The following is a 16,043-nucleotide window of genomic DNA, read 5'->3' as shown; positions in this document are numbered from 1 at the left end:
GAGTACAATAGGAAGGAGTGGGAAATAAAATTTGTTTAAGTAGTTGTGATAATCTTAATGTTAGGTTTGTCTGCTTGTAATCTCACTTTGCATTATCTACTTGCAGAACTATAGATGTGAATTTCAGTGCAGAATGGCAGAAAAACTGGTTTGCTTCAGCTGTAGGAAGAACCTTAAACAAATGTCTTAGTTGAGATTTTGGGGTGTTTTTTTCCCCCTTACTGGCATCTTGCTGTTGATGGTATTATAGTGGCTTCTCACTAATGCTCAGAATGAGTTTTCCTTTGTTTTAGTATACACTCCATAAATCTCAGTATATTTCACTATAATAATTAATTTGCATATTTTTAAGTTTTCCTCTTAAACTAGCCAGCTTAACTTTCTATGTAGAGCCATGTTAGGTTTAATCAAAGGTCTTATTTCAGGTTTTATTTGTTTAACCTGTCTCACAGCTGTACTGTAAATAAAACCAACTGTCAAGCTCTCATGCTAGCTTTTTATTTTATTTTCCAGTACATTCTTTTTTAGTTTCACATGTAAATGTAAAGTATCTATTGTTAATTCAGAGTACTTTTATGGTCTTGCAAATATTAAACAAATCAAAACTACTGGTTATCTTCACAATGAGAAGATAGTGATTAAATTTTAATTTGTTGGACATAGGACATTATTGTTTAATACTGAAGCTTTTGCTCTGTGCTTTGACACAGACACAGTGTATTTAGTCAGGTATGCTGGTGTATTGCAGCATGGAAGCCTTCAAATGATACACAACTAATCTGTGTTGGATTAAAATGCAAAACCCATCTTCACTGAATATGAACTTCATTAATATGGAAGTACAACTGATCTCATTAGTTTCAAAATTAATTTTTATCATCAAAAGGGAAGTATGCCTAATTTTTATTTTAATGTGTGTCTGTGACAGTTGCTCTTTATGTCTTTGGGGACTTATGCAGACCCTATAATCACATTTCACTGCTCTCTACTAGGCAGAAGCTGAAGAAGATTGTCACGCTGATTTGGTAAGAACCGATGACAGTGAAAGATCTGGTGAAGCAAATCTTCAGGTATGTCTCTCATGCTTGTGGGTTTTTACAAACATAGTACTGCTGTGATTTAAACTGCATCACTTATCTTCATTTATTTACCACACATTTGTTGATCTGACAAATGATTAATCTTCCTGCCCCTCCAAAAGTGAGATAAATTTTACATTGTGTTCCAAGTGTCAGATTCAGTCTTCAGCTGTCAGTGTAGATGAAAAGAAAGCTTGTGACAGATCTGGAATTTCTTTGAAGAGCTGTAGAACTTGGACAGCAATTTCTGTGATCGAATTCCAGTTTAACTTGTCACTTTGTACTGGACCAAAAAGCTGATAAAAGCAGTGTAGTAGAAAAGTGTGTTCTCCCAGAACTTAGTTGCTCCCCAGAAGTTCTGATGATTGCAAGAGACCTGTAAAGTGTAACTTCAAAGATGCTCCAAAAAAAGGCATGACGGGAATTGCAACTTGTGTTATTTCACGAAGCGTAGTCCATACTTTTAAAAGAGAAAGGAGTAAGGTCTTATTTGTATATTATATAAATTGCCATCTTGAATGTTAGATAACTTTGAATGCTTGTGTACAAAAACCTGGATTTTCTAAATTTCAATGTTAAGAGCTAATTGATTTATTGCTTATGATAATTCTACGTGAACAAGAACAAACATGATCACGTCTGGAAGGATCACTTTTCTGTGGAATCTTAGGTCATAACCATAATGCTAACAAGCACTTCTTGAAACATCAGTTTTCCTTCTGAGGTGAACAGTCCAGAAAAAAGCATTTTTGTTATTGAATGAGACTGAACAAGTACTTGTGCACTTTTTTGTTTTAATTTACAATAAAACAATTGCTAACTCTCTGTGCCTAAATTTACTGAAACCATCTAAGACTTGGAAATGTAAAGCATAGTTTTGAAATTCTTTTTGTGTTTGTACTTTATAATTTCTCCTCAGAAGATACACTGTCTGAATATGTGATACTATGTAGAATTAATCATGTTTTTTAGGCAGAGCTCCAGATGTTCAGAGCTCAGTGGATGTTTGAGCTTGCCCCAGGTGTGAGTTCTAGTGGGTTGGAACCTCTGCCATGCAGGGCATCATCAAGAGAACCTGGACTAAAGTCTGTCGATGCCAGGGGAAAACAGGAGATAGCAAAAGAGGAAAAGGTACAGAAAAATATGCATAATATTGAGGTTTTATTTGTCTGTATTATTGTTCCACTATAACTTTTCTAAAAGCAATGCTGAATTACATCTGGAGAAACAACAGAGGTTATTATTTCATTATCTCCATACTAATATCTGCATAATACTGCAGTGATTTTTCTAGTCTTTATGTTTGCCTTGGTGTCACCTTCACAATCTGCTTTCTGAAAGACTGTATGTAAGGGGTGAGCAGCAGGAATACAGGTAGTTTGTTAACTGGGAATTTCAGTCATCTTATGTTTTGTAGCCCATGAGTATGTCTCCTCTATGGACTTATTTTGGTATCTCTGTCATAGGTATAGTAGGTAAGATCAAAAATAATTCTAAGTCAAGTGTTGTTGCACTTGTATTTATAAGGAATTAAAGAACTGCTCTGTGTAATTTACTGTGCAGGCAAAAGAACTTTTCCTGAAGGCAGTGGAAGAAGAACGAAATGGGGCCCTTTATGAAGGTAATATGAAAGTCTACAATGGACACCCTTATTGTAGAGAAATTTAACACCTGTGATTTATGGGCAAATCTTCATGGTGCCAGTGAACATAAACTATGGGCTAACAGTGGTTTCAGAGCTCTGTCATTCAGAGAAGCAAACAGACATGCTATAGAAGGAACCATCATATCAGTTCTAAGGTTGAGGTAAAGTTCAAATGACATCAAGGAAGGAATTTCTGACTTTCAGGCAATATAACAGTATCTTAGAATGCCTCTTTATGTGACTTCTGCAACTTGAAATTAGCATAATAATTAATCAAGGCAATAAACTATTTCCTGTGCTCACAGTTCTCATCATTCTACTGTGAACAAATCTACTGCTATCTACTGCTTTAGTGCTTTTTTGTTTGGTTGTTGGAAATTTTTGGTGCTTTTTTTCTTTTTTTGGAGAGGGCTCTTTGGGTTTGGGGGTTTTTGTTTGTTTTTTTTTTTATTAACACAGCATGCTAAATAGCTTTTTCAAGAATTCCTGCAATGAACATTCAAATCTGGTAGTCTTTGAGGTGTGTTATAAAATATTTAAGGTGCTTAGCCTGCTTACCTGCACTCTTGCTATCAGCAGTAGTAACAATGGAAATTCAAAGTTTTTTTCCTTATATTTAGTTTTCAGAATCTAGAGAGTAAGAAGACTATTCTAACTTCCAAGTCCTGTAGGTCAGTAGTGGAGATACTAATTTTCTCTTTCTTTCATGTGTGAAAGAATGCAAAGCAGAATGTATGTGCCATCCTGCTCATCCACCAGAGGGCTTGGCAACTGTGTTTATAGTGCAGGTGCAAAATAAGATAAGATACAGAAATCTGGGAGAATGCTAGAAGCTCCTGAACTCAGCCATCTGCTGAATACAAAATTTTCACTTCACCATGGGAATTTTTCCTTCATTTTCAAGGGATTTCTGGTTGTTTTTTCATATCTCATATTAACTGAGAGAAATATGAGTCCCTTGTATTTAATTAAATCAGTTATCTCATTTTCTAATTAGTTACCTGTTTTTACAGGGCAAAATTACTTTAGGCTAAGATATGATGAATGTTTGGTAAAGGATTAAATGCACAGTAAAAAATATGTCAGTGAAAACCTGGTACATATTTAGGAAATAATGCAGTAGATTGTGAAGGTTATTTCTGAATAAATTTTAAAAAAAGGTGAGGAAAGCAGTCTATTTAAACATTGTGTGTATAAAATGAAAGCTGTGGCTTCATCTGCTTCAGTGCTCTCCTTGTATGTTAAACATAGCAGGGAAGAAATACTAATATCGAACAGTTCGTTCACAAAAGCATTTCAGACATCTGGATTGCATAAATGTGAATTCATCTTTCTCAATTGAATTTGATTTGGAACTTAGAGAAACTAAACTGAACTATTTCTACACATAGATCTGTATGAGACCTTAGAGGCACAGTCCTATGCCAGACACAGATATATTACTGAGCATATGCTGGGACATCTGTTTTCATACCAGGCTTTTATTTGCTGACCTGGCCCAGGTCACCAGAATCCAAGCCTGCTTCTGAAATCTGCTGATACCTGATGTTTGTAAGACAGTTATGTGCTGCAGCTTGTTCTTGCTTAAGTATAGTAGAGGCCTTGTCTGCAAGATTAAATGCTAAAGTTGAGACTGATCTCTATTTAGCTGGTTCCTGGTATTTTCGATCCTCAACAGCCAAAGGATACTATTTGTCAGTCACTGGCCCTGACATGAACTCAAGGAAATAGGAACATTTACTAGTCCCAAACTGAAGTTTCTCAGACTTATCAGACAAATTCTGAGCTCCACACTCACTGATGTTTTATTTGAGTTTTGGTTTTAAGAGTCCAGGCTGAAGAAGAATTGTCCTCTGATCTTGGTATCACTGTGATGGACTACAAAGTAACATATACATGCATATATGATTTTACTGCTGGTATTAAAATAGATAGAATATGCATACATCAAATTAATTTAAATTAAGAAGCATTCACAGAGCTGACTCAGGAGGAAAACATAATGCAGCTTAAATAACAGTTTGTTGCCACAGTGATGTTCCTGAACCTCTTTCTCTGGGAAATCTTTGCCAGTGCCAGGCACCAAACAACATCAGGAGTTTGTAATGTTCTAGTGTAAAATTTTGTACTCCATAGCTGAATTTGTGGTAATTATGGTAAATCTGTAAAAGCTGAAACAGGTCTGAACTAACTGTTTGTTCTGAAAAAATACATGAGTTTTTAGTTTCGAAAACAGGTCTTTAATGTTCCTCTCTTCTGCATTGAATTGAAACCTGCAGTTTAGACTAAACAAGCTTTCCTAGGCAAGGGCATTTTCCACATTTTTAGTGCTTTTAGGTGAAACTATCTCTGAAAACAGTCTTTGCTTTGATAAGCTAGTTTGGACATTGGATATGTTTGAACATCAAACCTTTATTTTCAGCCATCAAGTTTTACCGTCTAGCCATGCAGCTTGTACCTGATATAGAGTTTAAGATCACCTATACACGGTCTCCAGATGGTGATGGAGTTGGAAAGAGGTGGTGAGTATGAAATTTTACTAATTAAGTGCGTAGGAGTACTGAAACATAACATTTTTTTTTTCTGAAGGATTTCAATATTCTGCTGTAATATGCAGTTGTAAGTCTCTTAGTATCTGGAAAACTTACCTACTCTCACTTGAGCAGCTTATATTTTCCAAAGACAGTAACAAACTTGTTTGGAGCTAGCTAATTTCAGGGGGAAGGATTACAAATAGTTAGGCTGTTACTTAATTTAAAAAAAGCATCAGTCACTATTTTGATTTTTGATTTTCATATCTAGGATGATATACAAAGTTGTAGATGGCAAAAAGAGGAATTAGCTAAAGCTTCATACTAATAAAATAAGCATCTTAATTAAGCAAAGGCATAATCTCTTGTGCCAGCACTGCCAAATAAGAGCATTTTCGGCAGAGCAATACATTTAGAAGCTCAGAGACTGCAATCTGAGTGGTCTAGTCTTTCATCAGGACACACATCAGAATACCTAACCTCAGTGCAGCAGATGTGCAGTGACTTAGGGCTGCCGTAACTTGAGCCCAAGACTCATGTTTAAGGAGGGCCGAAACTTCTGTTCCAGCCCCTGCAGCCTAACACAGACAAGCTTATGGAACAGCTTCCCAAATTCTTGCTTACTCATAGCAGCTATTGGTGCCCCTGACAGCTGCATAAAAAAATCCAGATTTTTAACATGGAGAATGAAAAAGTAAAGCACAACCGCATCACTGTGGTATTACTAGCTCAGTCTTGTTGCCCCAGGACAGTACAGCTCCAATGCAGCTGTTGACTTAATATAAAAGAGTGCAGGATGAGCTAAGTGCTTTATTTCCATCCATTAGTTTCATATCTGAATGTGTTGCTGGCATGAAATCTTTGCTGTGCGTTTGTGCATTAGGAAAACTACTGGATCATGTGCTATAATCATGTAAAAACCTTGATTTTTATAGGATTATTTTCTTACTTTAGCATCATTTTCTCCATTCCATTAAGACTCTCTGACCTGAAGTTGGGCAGGAGTTGCCCTTCTGGAGGGTGAGAAGGTTCTGCAGAGAGATCTGGACATGCTGGATCATTGTGCCAAGGCCAATTTTGTGAATTTCAGCAAGGCCAAGTACTGGATCCTGTGCTTGGGTCACAACAACCTCATACAGAGCTACAGGCTGGCGACAGAGTGGCTGGAAAGCTGCCTTTTGGAAAAGGATTTTGGGCTCCTGGTTGATAGTTGGCTGAGCATGAGCCAGTGTGTGCCCAGGAAGGCCAGTGGCATCCTGGCCTGTACCAGCAATAGTGTGGCCAGCAGGAGCAGGCAGGGATTGTCCCCCTGCACTCAGCACTGCTGAGGCCACAGCTCCAGTGCTGGGTCCAGCTCTGGGCCCCTCGTTGTGAGAAAGGCACTGAGGGGCTGGAGCCAGTCCAGGGAAGGGCAGTGGAGCTGGTGAAGGGTCTGGAGCTCAAGTGCTGTGAGGAGCAGCTGAGGGAGCTGGGGGTGTTTAGCCTGGAGAGGAGGAGGCTCAGGGGAGATCTTAAGTTCTCTGCAACTAACTGAAAGGAGTTTATATTGAGGTAGGGGTTAGTCTCCTCTCTCAAATAACAAGCGACAGGACAAGAAGAAATGGCCTCAGGGTGTGCTTTGGAGTGAATACTGGGAAAAAGTCTTCACAGAAAGGGTTGTCAAGTGCTTGAGCAGGGTGCACAGAGAAGAGGTTGAGTCATCATGCCTGGAGTTATTTAAAAGATGTGACATGTGGCACTTAGGGACTTGGTTTAGTGCTGTGTGAATGGTTGGGCCTGATGATCTCAGAGGTCTTTTCCAACCTAAATAATTCTACAATTGCATGGATTTTTTTTTTTTTTTAAATGTTGCCATACTTTCCAAGCACTTTGTGGCAGTGAGGGAAAAAAAATGAGTAGTCTCAGCTGTTACTCTACTGTTTAAAAGCAGTGTTTGTAGAGATGTATTTCTTGGAAGAGGTTTCAGTTTGTGCTCTCTGAATTACTGTTGTAGGTGTTTCATACAATCTTGATGAGAAAAAACAAATTACACAATTAGATTTGAAAAAACAGTTTACAGTGTGGCCTGTAGGTACTGGGACTGACAGTCATACTCATCAAAATAAAGGAAGGTATGTTCAGTGCAACTTCTTACTGTAGTCTTAGTTAGGACAGGCCCAAACATAATTGTCTTCTGTATGATACTTCAAAACCCATTGGTAGGTCTACCAGTTGCTTGCTTATATTCTCAACTCATTCTAGTACCTTGTTTAGAGTAGAATTGAACAGTTTTAAAAAGTACTGTAAAATTTCTTAATTAGGGTGTATACCAAGTCAGGGAAGAAAAGGTGGTTTGTGATGTGCTCAAGGAGTTTTGTGTTGTTTCTGGTTATTTGGGGCAAGCAAGCAGGTAGCTATGGAAAGATGATATTATGATACACAATTTAAATTTAGATTTCTTTTATTAATGTGGTAATGTTCTTTTATTACTTAGTAATCCTTCAAACTTACTGATGAGTAGCAAGCTTGTTGTTTCTGTTCTGCTATCTTGTTCTGGCGCCTGAAATTTATTATTTCTGCCTATTTACAGAATACGTACAAAAGTAGTTTACCTTCATTAGTGTTGAATACACCTACCAAGGATCACTCTTTAGTGAGTTACATGAGCATGAAAAATAATCCTTAATTGTTTCCAATATCTTACATAATGAGTGGAATTACAAAATACAACTTGAATTAACAACACTTTATTTCCTGCATATGCCATATCTTAGACAAAGTAAAGGATGAGATTTTTCTTTTCATGAGGTCAAGAAATTCTTCAGTAACTTAAATAAAAACTGGGATGGGAATTTAATGAAAAAGCCCCAGTTGTTACTCTAAGAGGCATTTCAGCAATGTCTTAATGATGTTGCTCATATTTCAGTAGTTGTTTTATTGTATGATGAAATGTGATTGCTTTAAAAATGTACAGGAAACAACTCTGTTGAATGCGAGTATGGCAGTGGATTGATGCCAAGATGAGGACATCTGTTGGTATGTTTTGTCCAATACAAAACATACTAACAGTGTTGGATTGCCCCTTTTCTAGTGTTGAGGATAGCAAAGAGGATGACAAAATGGCAGACCTCCTGACGGATTTCCAGCAGCAGTTAACTCTTCAAGAATCTTCAGTCAAACTTTGTCAGCCTGAAGTTTATGTCAGCCAGACCCACATCTCAGGTAAGAGTTAAGATGCGCTGTAAGAGTTGAGAGGAAGAATTTATATTGACATTTCACTTTATTAAAACATTTATCTCCTTCATTTAAAAGCCATCTTTGAAGAAGTGCATACATAATCTCTTTATTTACTTCTGTAGTTAGATACAAAGGAGAAAAAATGATCAGCTAGGTAAACAGATCTTGTTCTCATACCAGATCTTGCCTTTATCACACAAGCTTTTTCCATGTAGTATTTCTGAGCAGAATTTTCAGGATCAGAGGCATACTTATAAGTAGAAATTTCTATGGATGGACTTGCTGAAGTAAGTGTATTCCAGTTTTCTTTCCAGTTCTTTTGGTTTGGTTTGCAAATACAGTTATTACTACCATATTTAAGTGTGAGTAAGAGACAATTGATTTACAGACTATGCATCTTTATATTTCTTGATTTTATCTGACTGTGGATGAGATTTTTGCAACAAGTGTGTTTTCAGGGTCAGAAAGACTGTATAACAAAGCTAGAAAGTCTTTTGAAGGTTAATGACTTTCAGTGCTTCAGTTCTAGGACAGTTATCCTGAGACTTTCTTATGAGATCTAAATTGTAGACAGTTTATATGAGCTATGATCTCTCTTAAAGACAGATGGCTTGGTTCTGCATCCTAAATTATCAATTGCACTTTGAAATCTTGTCCTTATCTCCTTTGTTGTGGTCAAGAAAAGAAAATAAAGTAAATGAACCAAATCAGAACATAAAGAAGACAGGGTTTTAAGCATTATTTTATTTTAATAACTGGTGCATTGTACACTTGGGAAAATGTATTTCCTTTTTTTACCCGTAAAGACAAGATGTTGCAGATGTTACTCTAAAATGATCTCAGGAGATGTGTCCTTGGAGCAGCAGTGTTGGTCTTTCTAGATTAATATTTTACTTTCCAGCCAGTCCTGTGTTCTAGTATCATTTTTCTGACTTGCTTTATCGCAGAAAGAAAACTTTTAAAAGATCACATCAGCTTCAGAAGTTAGTAAGCTAAAAAGGATCAAAAGGATCCTTTATGGGCGTTGCATCTTATCTGTAGTGACCTTTTAATTTTTTTTTTGTGGTTTTTTTTGTTTGGTTGGTTGGTTGGTTTTTTGTTTTGTTTTGGGTTTTTTTTTGTTTTCTGGCATTGGGCTACAATGTGAAATGTAGGATTTTTTAATGGAAAGTCAAAAGCCAAACCTGGGATTATAAATAACCTGTTGATTTTCAGGTTGTATCTAACAAGGATTTATCTTCTCTTTCTAGCGTTGCCTATGGAAGTACTAATGTACATTTTCCGATGGGTGGTTTCAAGTGACTTGGATCTGAGATCATTGGAGCAATTATCTCTTGTTTGTCGAGGATTTTACATTTGTGCCAGGTATTGTAGATAATTTATCTAGAGTGAAACTTCTATTTTTGCACTAATATGTCCTGCTTTTCCTTCCCATGGACATTTTCATGTTAAGCTCCTCATAGTGCTAATGAACTTCTGAATACACTACTAAATGGAATGTGAGATAGATGACTTTACTGCAATAAAAATCTGGCAGAAAGTATTACTTGTTCTGCCTGGTTTGTAAATTAGTGTTTAAGGTCTCCAGAATAATCTTGTCATGCTCATATAGCCACACTGAGACGTGCAAGGGTGCTGCAGTGTTGTGGTTCTGTACTTGGACGAAAATTACACTCTGTTCTTCAGTTTCACTGGGAAGAAGGAAAGGCTTTTAACAATCCAGGATTAAGTAAATTTGTCAAGGGTTTTAAATTATGAGCTATTTTTGTCCAAGAAAGTTTCTTTTAGTTGCATCCAAGCAAAGTAAGAGAGCGTTACTTTGATATATAAAAGCTAAACAGGGTTTGTAGGGAAGTTATGGGGTTTGGTTTTTTCTTGTTTTCACTAGAGATCCTGAAATCTGGCATCAAGTCTGTTTGAAAATATGGGGCAGGAGCTGCAATAAACTTGTTCCATATGCGTCTTGGAGGGACATGTTTTTGGAAAGGCCTCGTGTTCGATTTGATGGTAAGCTGTACTTTTGGAAATAGTTGTAACTGTGTGACAAAAAAAGGTGGGTTTGATGTTTGTGATGTTGGTAGACTTAATCTGAATTTGTTTGTGCATTGCAATTCGTAGAATATCTGCAAAGAGAAAGGAAAGGTGCAAGGGATGAAAATAAAATGTATTCAAGTAACAAAACCATACTCAGAAGTTTTAGATAATTGGCTTTTTCATTGTAAATATTTTACATTCTTAGTTTTTGTTCATATATCTTCTTTTTCTGTAGGTGTATATGTCAGCAAGACAAAATACATACGTCAAGGAGAACAGTCTCTTGATGGTTTCTATAGAGCGTGGCACCAAGTGGAATATTACAGGTAGAACTGTAGTACAATGAGTGAGTGAAATGTTTCTCTCTCTTAAGTTCTTTAAATCCGCCCCTGGCAATCACAGACAATAATCATTCTGTAAAAGTGAATGGGACTGCTGCAGTGTGTAAAGCAATATGTATTTTTTGAGAATAGGTTTTAGAAATAGAATCTAATAATATAATTCTATGATAATTAGAAAGTAGCTTAGAAACATGTTTCATCCTCACTTAAACCGTGCCGTGTGGCAAAAGCTTGAAGGCTTATAACAATTAATACTTACCTACAGATTTCTTTCCCTAAACGACATTTGCTCTCCATGTCTGATACAACACATGATACAATTCAGCAAAGAGAATACATGTGATTATGCAAGATCAGTCATTTAGCATATGTGTAATCAGTTGTAAAAATGAAGAGACTGAGCTTTCTCATCTTGCTGTAAATGCCTTGCCATTTGTTTCCTCAGCCTTATTTTTTGCTGTTGTTCATCTTGCTGCTCCCAGAATTTATTGTTTCATTCTGCTGTCTCTTCTGAGGCTGGAAACTGTTCATAGAAAGCATTGAACCTGATGGCTGTTGCTGTGCTCTCAAACATTAGCACAGTACTTGAGTGCTGTAAAAATCAATCAGGTTCCAGAACCTGAAAAAGTCCGTATGACATTACTACTTTTGTACTGATACTATAATTTAGATTTTGTTGCATTGGTCTCAGTGGATAGGAATGGAGAAACTTGAGGTCAGTTTCGATCCCAGAGTAGCCACCTTGCTTTGGTAGAGGTGACAAAACTTCATAACTCTTCATAACTTCCTCTTTCAATATTCATAACTCTCTTCTGATTTCTGATCTTTTTTTCTGTTATGTGTGAAGAAATGTGTTTTCAAATGCTACTACCAATTAAGTTCTAAATCCTTCTGGGTAACATCCTGTGATTTTAAAAGCCAGCAAACAGGAAAAAAAAACAGGAAAAGGATATATTTTCTAGGTTTGCATTGTGTAATTATGTTTTTGCAGGTATTTGAGATTCTTTCCAGATGGTCAAGTTATGATGCTGACAACTCCTGAAGATCCTCAATCTATAGTTCCTCGCTTACGGACTAAAAACACAAGGTTATTGAAATAAAGTATTTGGCTCTACAGTTTTCATTTTGCTTTTACCTAGCAATTTCTATTTACTTTTGTCTCAGATGCTATATCCTGTCTTAGCAAAACAGTGTTATTTATATTGTGTTATAGATGTTTATGATTGTCTCCTAAGAACTACAAAAAATTTTGATCTTTATGCAAAGATATCTTTAATTTTAGGGTCCTGATATTGTAATTACATTTCCTTTATGGGCTACGTGATTTGAAATTTTTAAGGCAAGTAAACAGAACAGTCCTTTTAAAGATACTATTTTGTTACTGCCTGCCTTCTCACACTTCCTTAACTTGAAAGAAAGTGAAGATTTCAGTGAGATATGTTGCGATTAGTACTTTTTGATGTTTGGACATAAAAACATTGAAAATTGTTTGGAACTTCAAAACAGGTTTGAGCTGTTCACCAGAAATCTATAAATATTTAGCAGTAGGTTAGGTAGAACCAACTAGCTTATGTTTACTGTCCTGTTTGGGAAAATTAGAAACAAGTTTCCAAAACGTTTTCACCATTTAATACAATTGATTAGGCTTTACTGACTGGAAGTAAGAAATATTTTGTATCATAATGCTATGTAGTCCGTCTTTGTTTCATTGCTGATGCTTGTATTATAAGAACAGCACACTTTTGAGACACAGAATATTTTCATGTCCTTGACATTATCCTCCTTTTAATCTTCCAGAACGGATGCAATCTTGCTTGGCCATTATCGCCTTTCCCAGGAAACAGACAATCAAACCAAAGTATTTGCTGTAATAATGAAGAAAAAGGAAGAGGTAGGTAGAACAACAGAATAGAGGAGAAATAGATTTACAGTATTTTACTCAGACTAAGTGTTTAAAGGGACCTAAAGATTTGCCTTACACCAAAAGATTTAAAAATCAAATTAATTTTTAAACTGTTTAAAAATAAAATATAAATAAATAAGTATGGTGATGTCACTTACATTTGTCCCCAAATCTGTATTAATTTATTAAGGCAAATAAATACCTGGTTCAAATTGAAACAGTTGTTCTCACCCCTAGTTTTTATTTATGGTGCTATTCGGTGTCAACATCGTTAACGGGAAAGAAGGACAAACAGGTCATTTTCAGAGAACAGATTTGACTGTGTGCAGTTATGTTCCACAACATTTAGTAAAACTAGATGTTAATTGAACTCTGAATGATTTGATCAACTTACTTATAAGTTCTTCTGATGACCAAAAGTGCTAGTCAAGAGAAACTTGTGAAGAGTAAGAAGTGTTACAGTGACTGTGCACAGTTGGGTGGAGTCCTGCATGCTTCTTTTGCTTTCTGTGAAAACTTCTTCCATTGTTAACATACACATTTATGTATTTTGAAGGAGCAGTAGTACCTGTTTTTAAATATAGAGCTTTACCAATTTGGTCTCACAGTTACTTAGGATAAATAGTTGCACAGTGTGTTCTTTGTAGGTCATGAAACTTCTTATTTCTCTGTACAGAAACCAGTTGATTACCACAAATACAGGTATTTCCGCCGAGTTCCTGCTCAAGAAACGGATCACAGTTTCCATGTAGGACTACAGTTATGCTCCAGTGGGCGCCAGAGGTTCAACAAACTTGTGTGGATACATCATTCTTGTCACATCACTTGCAGGTCAGTAAAGGGAGAACAAGAGTCAAGAAAGATACTAAACTGTAGAATTAAAGGTGACGTTAATTTGTCCAGTACTAAGTACAGAAAACGTGAGGAGTCTGAGACTTAGGTGACTTTAACAGAATGTAATGAAAATGGTAACTGGTCCTGATTTGAAATACAGAATGAACTTTTATGTAAAGAAATCCCAAGATTTTGGTAACCTGTTTTAATGATAATAGGAAGTTTCCTAAGTAGTGTAACTATAGTTTTTTAGCTTTTTAAAAGATTTATGCAGAGTGTTTGATTTCAGAACTGAATCAGGGTTGAATGACTTGATGTGTTAGTGAAGGGGGTATGGAAAGTGGATATTCATTGAGAAATTTATCTTTTCCACTGGGTTTGTGCAGCCTAAAGATGTCTGTACTTTTCATGTGAGAACCCTTAATGTTACTAACTAAATAATTCAGCAGTGTTACTAACTATATAATTCAGCAATGCAGAATATGGGGATGTGACCAGCTGTTCTGATCACTTGCCAGGCAGGAGCCATGACCACTGTTCTTGCACCTGACACTTCAAATTACTGGCAAGTTGGCTTTCCAGATGCTGGATGTTGGCAGTTAGGGTGGATTTAGTCCTTGTCTTTCAGTGTTCTTAATATTCAGTTTTTATAGGAATGTAGCTCAGCTCTTGAGCTGTGAGAATATAAAATGCAGGAAATAAAATTCTTGGGTATTGGGAGTATAGGTAACTTCCATAAACAGAAAAATTGCTTTTTTAAAAGTTAGTGTTGTCATACCTAATTTATATTGCAGACATTCTTCTCAGTATGAAGTTTCTGTACTGCTCAGGTCTTGGAGCTCATGAGTGGAAAAGGAAAGTGGTTTCTTAGGTATGAATGTAGAAGTGGATTCTGTATAGTGTGATTCAGCTAAAAGTCAAATGCTTTCAGAACAAGGCATTATAAAAGAGACTTTATTCCAACTGTAGTTTGATGCACATGCTGTACTATGGAAGATGATTGCATGAGGGACTCAAACAGCAACTTGTGTCTCATTTAACTTTTACAATGCTCTTTGCAGATCGACTGGTGAGACAGCTGTTACTACTTTTGACATTGACAAAATGTACACCCCTTTGTTCTTTGCACGAGTGAAGAGTTTTACTGCATATTCAGAAAAGCCGCTCTAAGAAACACCTTCTCCTCTCACAACTTTTGCATGAGTAAAAGGTTGTAGCTAATAAGCACTTAAGTTATAAATGTGTATATATTTGGAGCATTTTAAAATTCTGGGAAATGTCTTGAAGGCAGTATGTTTTATTTGATTGTGAATTGCTGGGATTTTGTTTTGAGATTTTGTTTTGATTTTTGTTTTGAGAAGTTTATGAGTGTTAAACACCTTTTATCTGTGATAAGAATTTGATAAACAAAGTTTTGTTTTGTTGTGTTGGGTTTTTTTTTAATATTTTTAAATCAGTTTGCTTAAAATGTCTCTTCATCTGCCTAGACACCAATTCATTCAAAAGGAATCAATAGGAAATCTCACTGTCCGTGGGACAGTGTGTATGGTCTCTGCTGAAGACTTGAAATGTGAAAAGGGAGAAAGTTGTCATCTGTGACTTAAAAGAACTTCAAATAAATGTTTTCTTTAAATTAAACTTATTTTGTTTGCCTTTAAGATCTGGCATTTTGTTGACATCAACCTTAGGGAAAAACCGTCAATGGCGAGCAAGCACAAAATATAAAATTTAACTGCAGAGGTACATTCCCACCAATGCAGTGGTGTCAGTTGGTCATCAGTGTAATTTGATCTTGGTAGAAGTTCAGTGGAGCCTGCCTTCTCCACAGGATGTGCATGGAGGGTACAGGCAGTGAGTTGTTCCCTTGTGCTGTAGGATGAGTTTGCAGGTACATGGCCCTGCTTGGGCAGTGTCACAGTGCAGGGGTGAAATGGTGATGTGTACTGCTTGTGCACTGGCCTGGTGTGAATACACAGGTAGGCAGGGCTCACTTGGACACGATTGTCACCTGCTACCACCCATCATCTAACCTTGCCACACATGCTGTAAACCCTTTGAGCATTTGTTTTACTAAATAAATTTTGAGGCTGCTGTAGATGTTCAGGTGCTGTGTACTGCTAATCATGAAGTGTTCCTTGAGGTCTGGTACAGGTACTGTACGCTGCTTCTCCTGCATATATCGCTTGGGGGTGTAGTGCAGACATTGTAATGCTGCTTATTATGTGTGTATCTTGGATCCTGGAAGAACTGAAGCTTTTTACTGTAGTTTTTTTTTTTTTAAGCCATTTTGCATAATTTACTTTTGACCGTCTTGTTTCAAAATACTGACCTGGACTTGGGGACTAAAATATGGAAGCTGTGGAAAGAACTATACTTGTTCTATAATTTATAAACTGTATCTTTGCAAGGAGCTACATGATTAAAAAAATACATCAATAAATTATGATTTTGAACATGCAA

At 36.5% G+C, this 16,043-nt stretch overlaps 1 protein-coding gene across 2 annotated transcripts in view; it reads left to right on the top strand.

The window, feature by feature from the left end:
• Window positions 1-16,043, top strand: part of FBXO9 (F-box protein 9) — a 19,187-nt gene extending 3,144 nt beyond the window's left edge. The window contains exons 2-13 of one of the 2 annotated variants that reach the window (XM_050972766.1): window positions 997-1,070; window positions 2,052-2,210; window positions 2,643-2,700; window positions 5,147-5,246; window positions 8,326-8,456; window positions 9,722-9,836; window positions 10,360-10,478; window positions 10,741-10,831; window positions 11,838-11,933; window positions 12,644-12,737; window positions 13,426-13,580; window positions 14,645-16,043. In XM_050972766.1, coding sequence (XP_050828723.1) covers window positions 2,064-2,210; window positions 2,643-2,700; window positions 5,147-5,246; window positions 8,326-8,456; window positions 9,722-9,836; window positions 10,360-10,478; window positions 10,741-10,831; window positions 11,838-11,933; window positions 12,644-12,737; window positions 13,426-13,580; window positions 14,645-14,753 — 1,215 coding nt within the window. In that variant the 5' untranslated portion in view covers window positions 997-1,070; window positions 2,052-2,063 and the 3' untranslated portion in view covers window positions 14,754-16,043. Of the gene's footprint in view, window positions 1-992; window positions 1,071-2,051; window positions 2,211-2,642; window positions 2,701-5,146; window positions 5,247-8,325; window positions 8,457-9,721; window positions 9,837-10,359; window positions 10,479-10,740; window positions 10,832-11,837; window positions 11,934-12,643; window positions 12,738-13,425; window positions 13,581-14,644 lie in introns of both variants that reach the window. The other variant, XM_009094660.4, reaches the window with a different exon arrangement.

This window comes from Serinus canaria, chromosome 3 (genome assembly GCF_022539315.1).
Source record: "Serinus canaria isolate serCan28SL12 chromosome 3, serCan2020, whole genome shotgun sequence".
Lineage (NCBI taxonomy): Eukaryota > Metazoa > Chordata > Aves > Passeriformes > Fringillidae > Serinus > Serinus canaria.
This window is presented reverse-complemented; position numbering and strand designations above follow the sequence as displayed.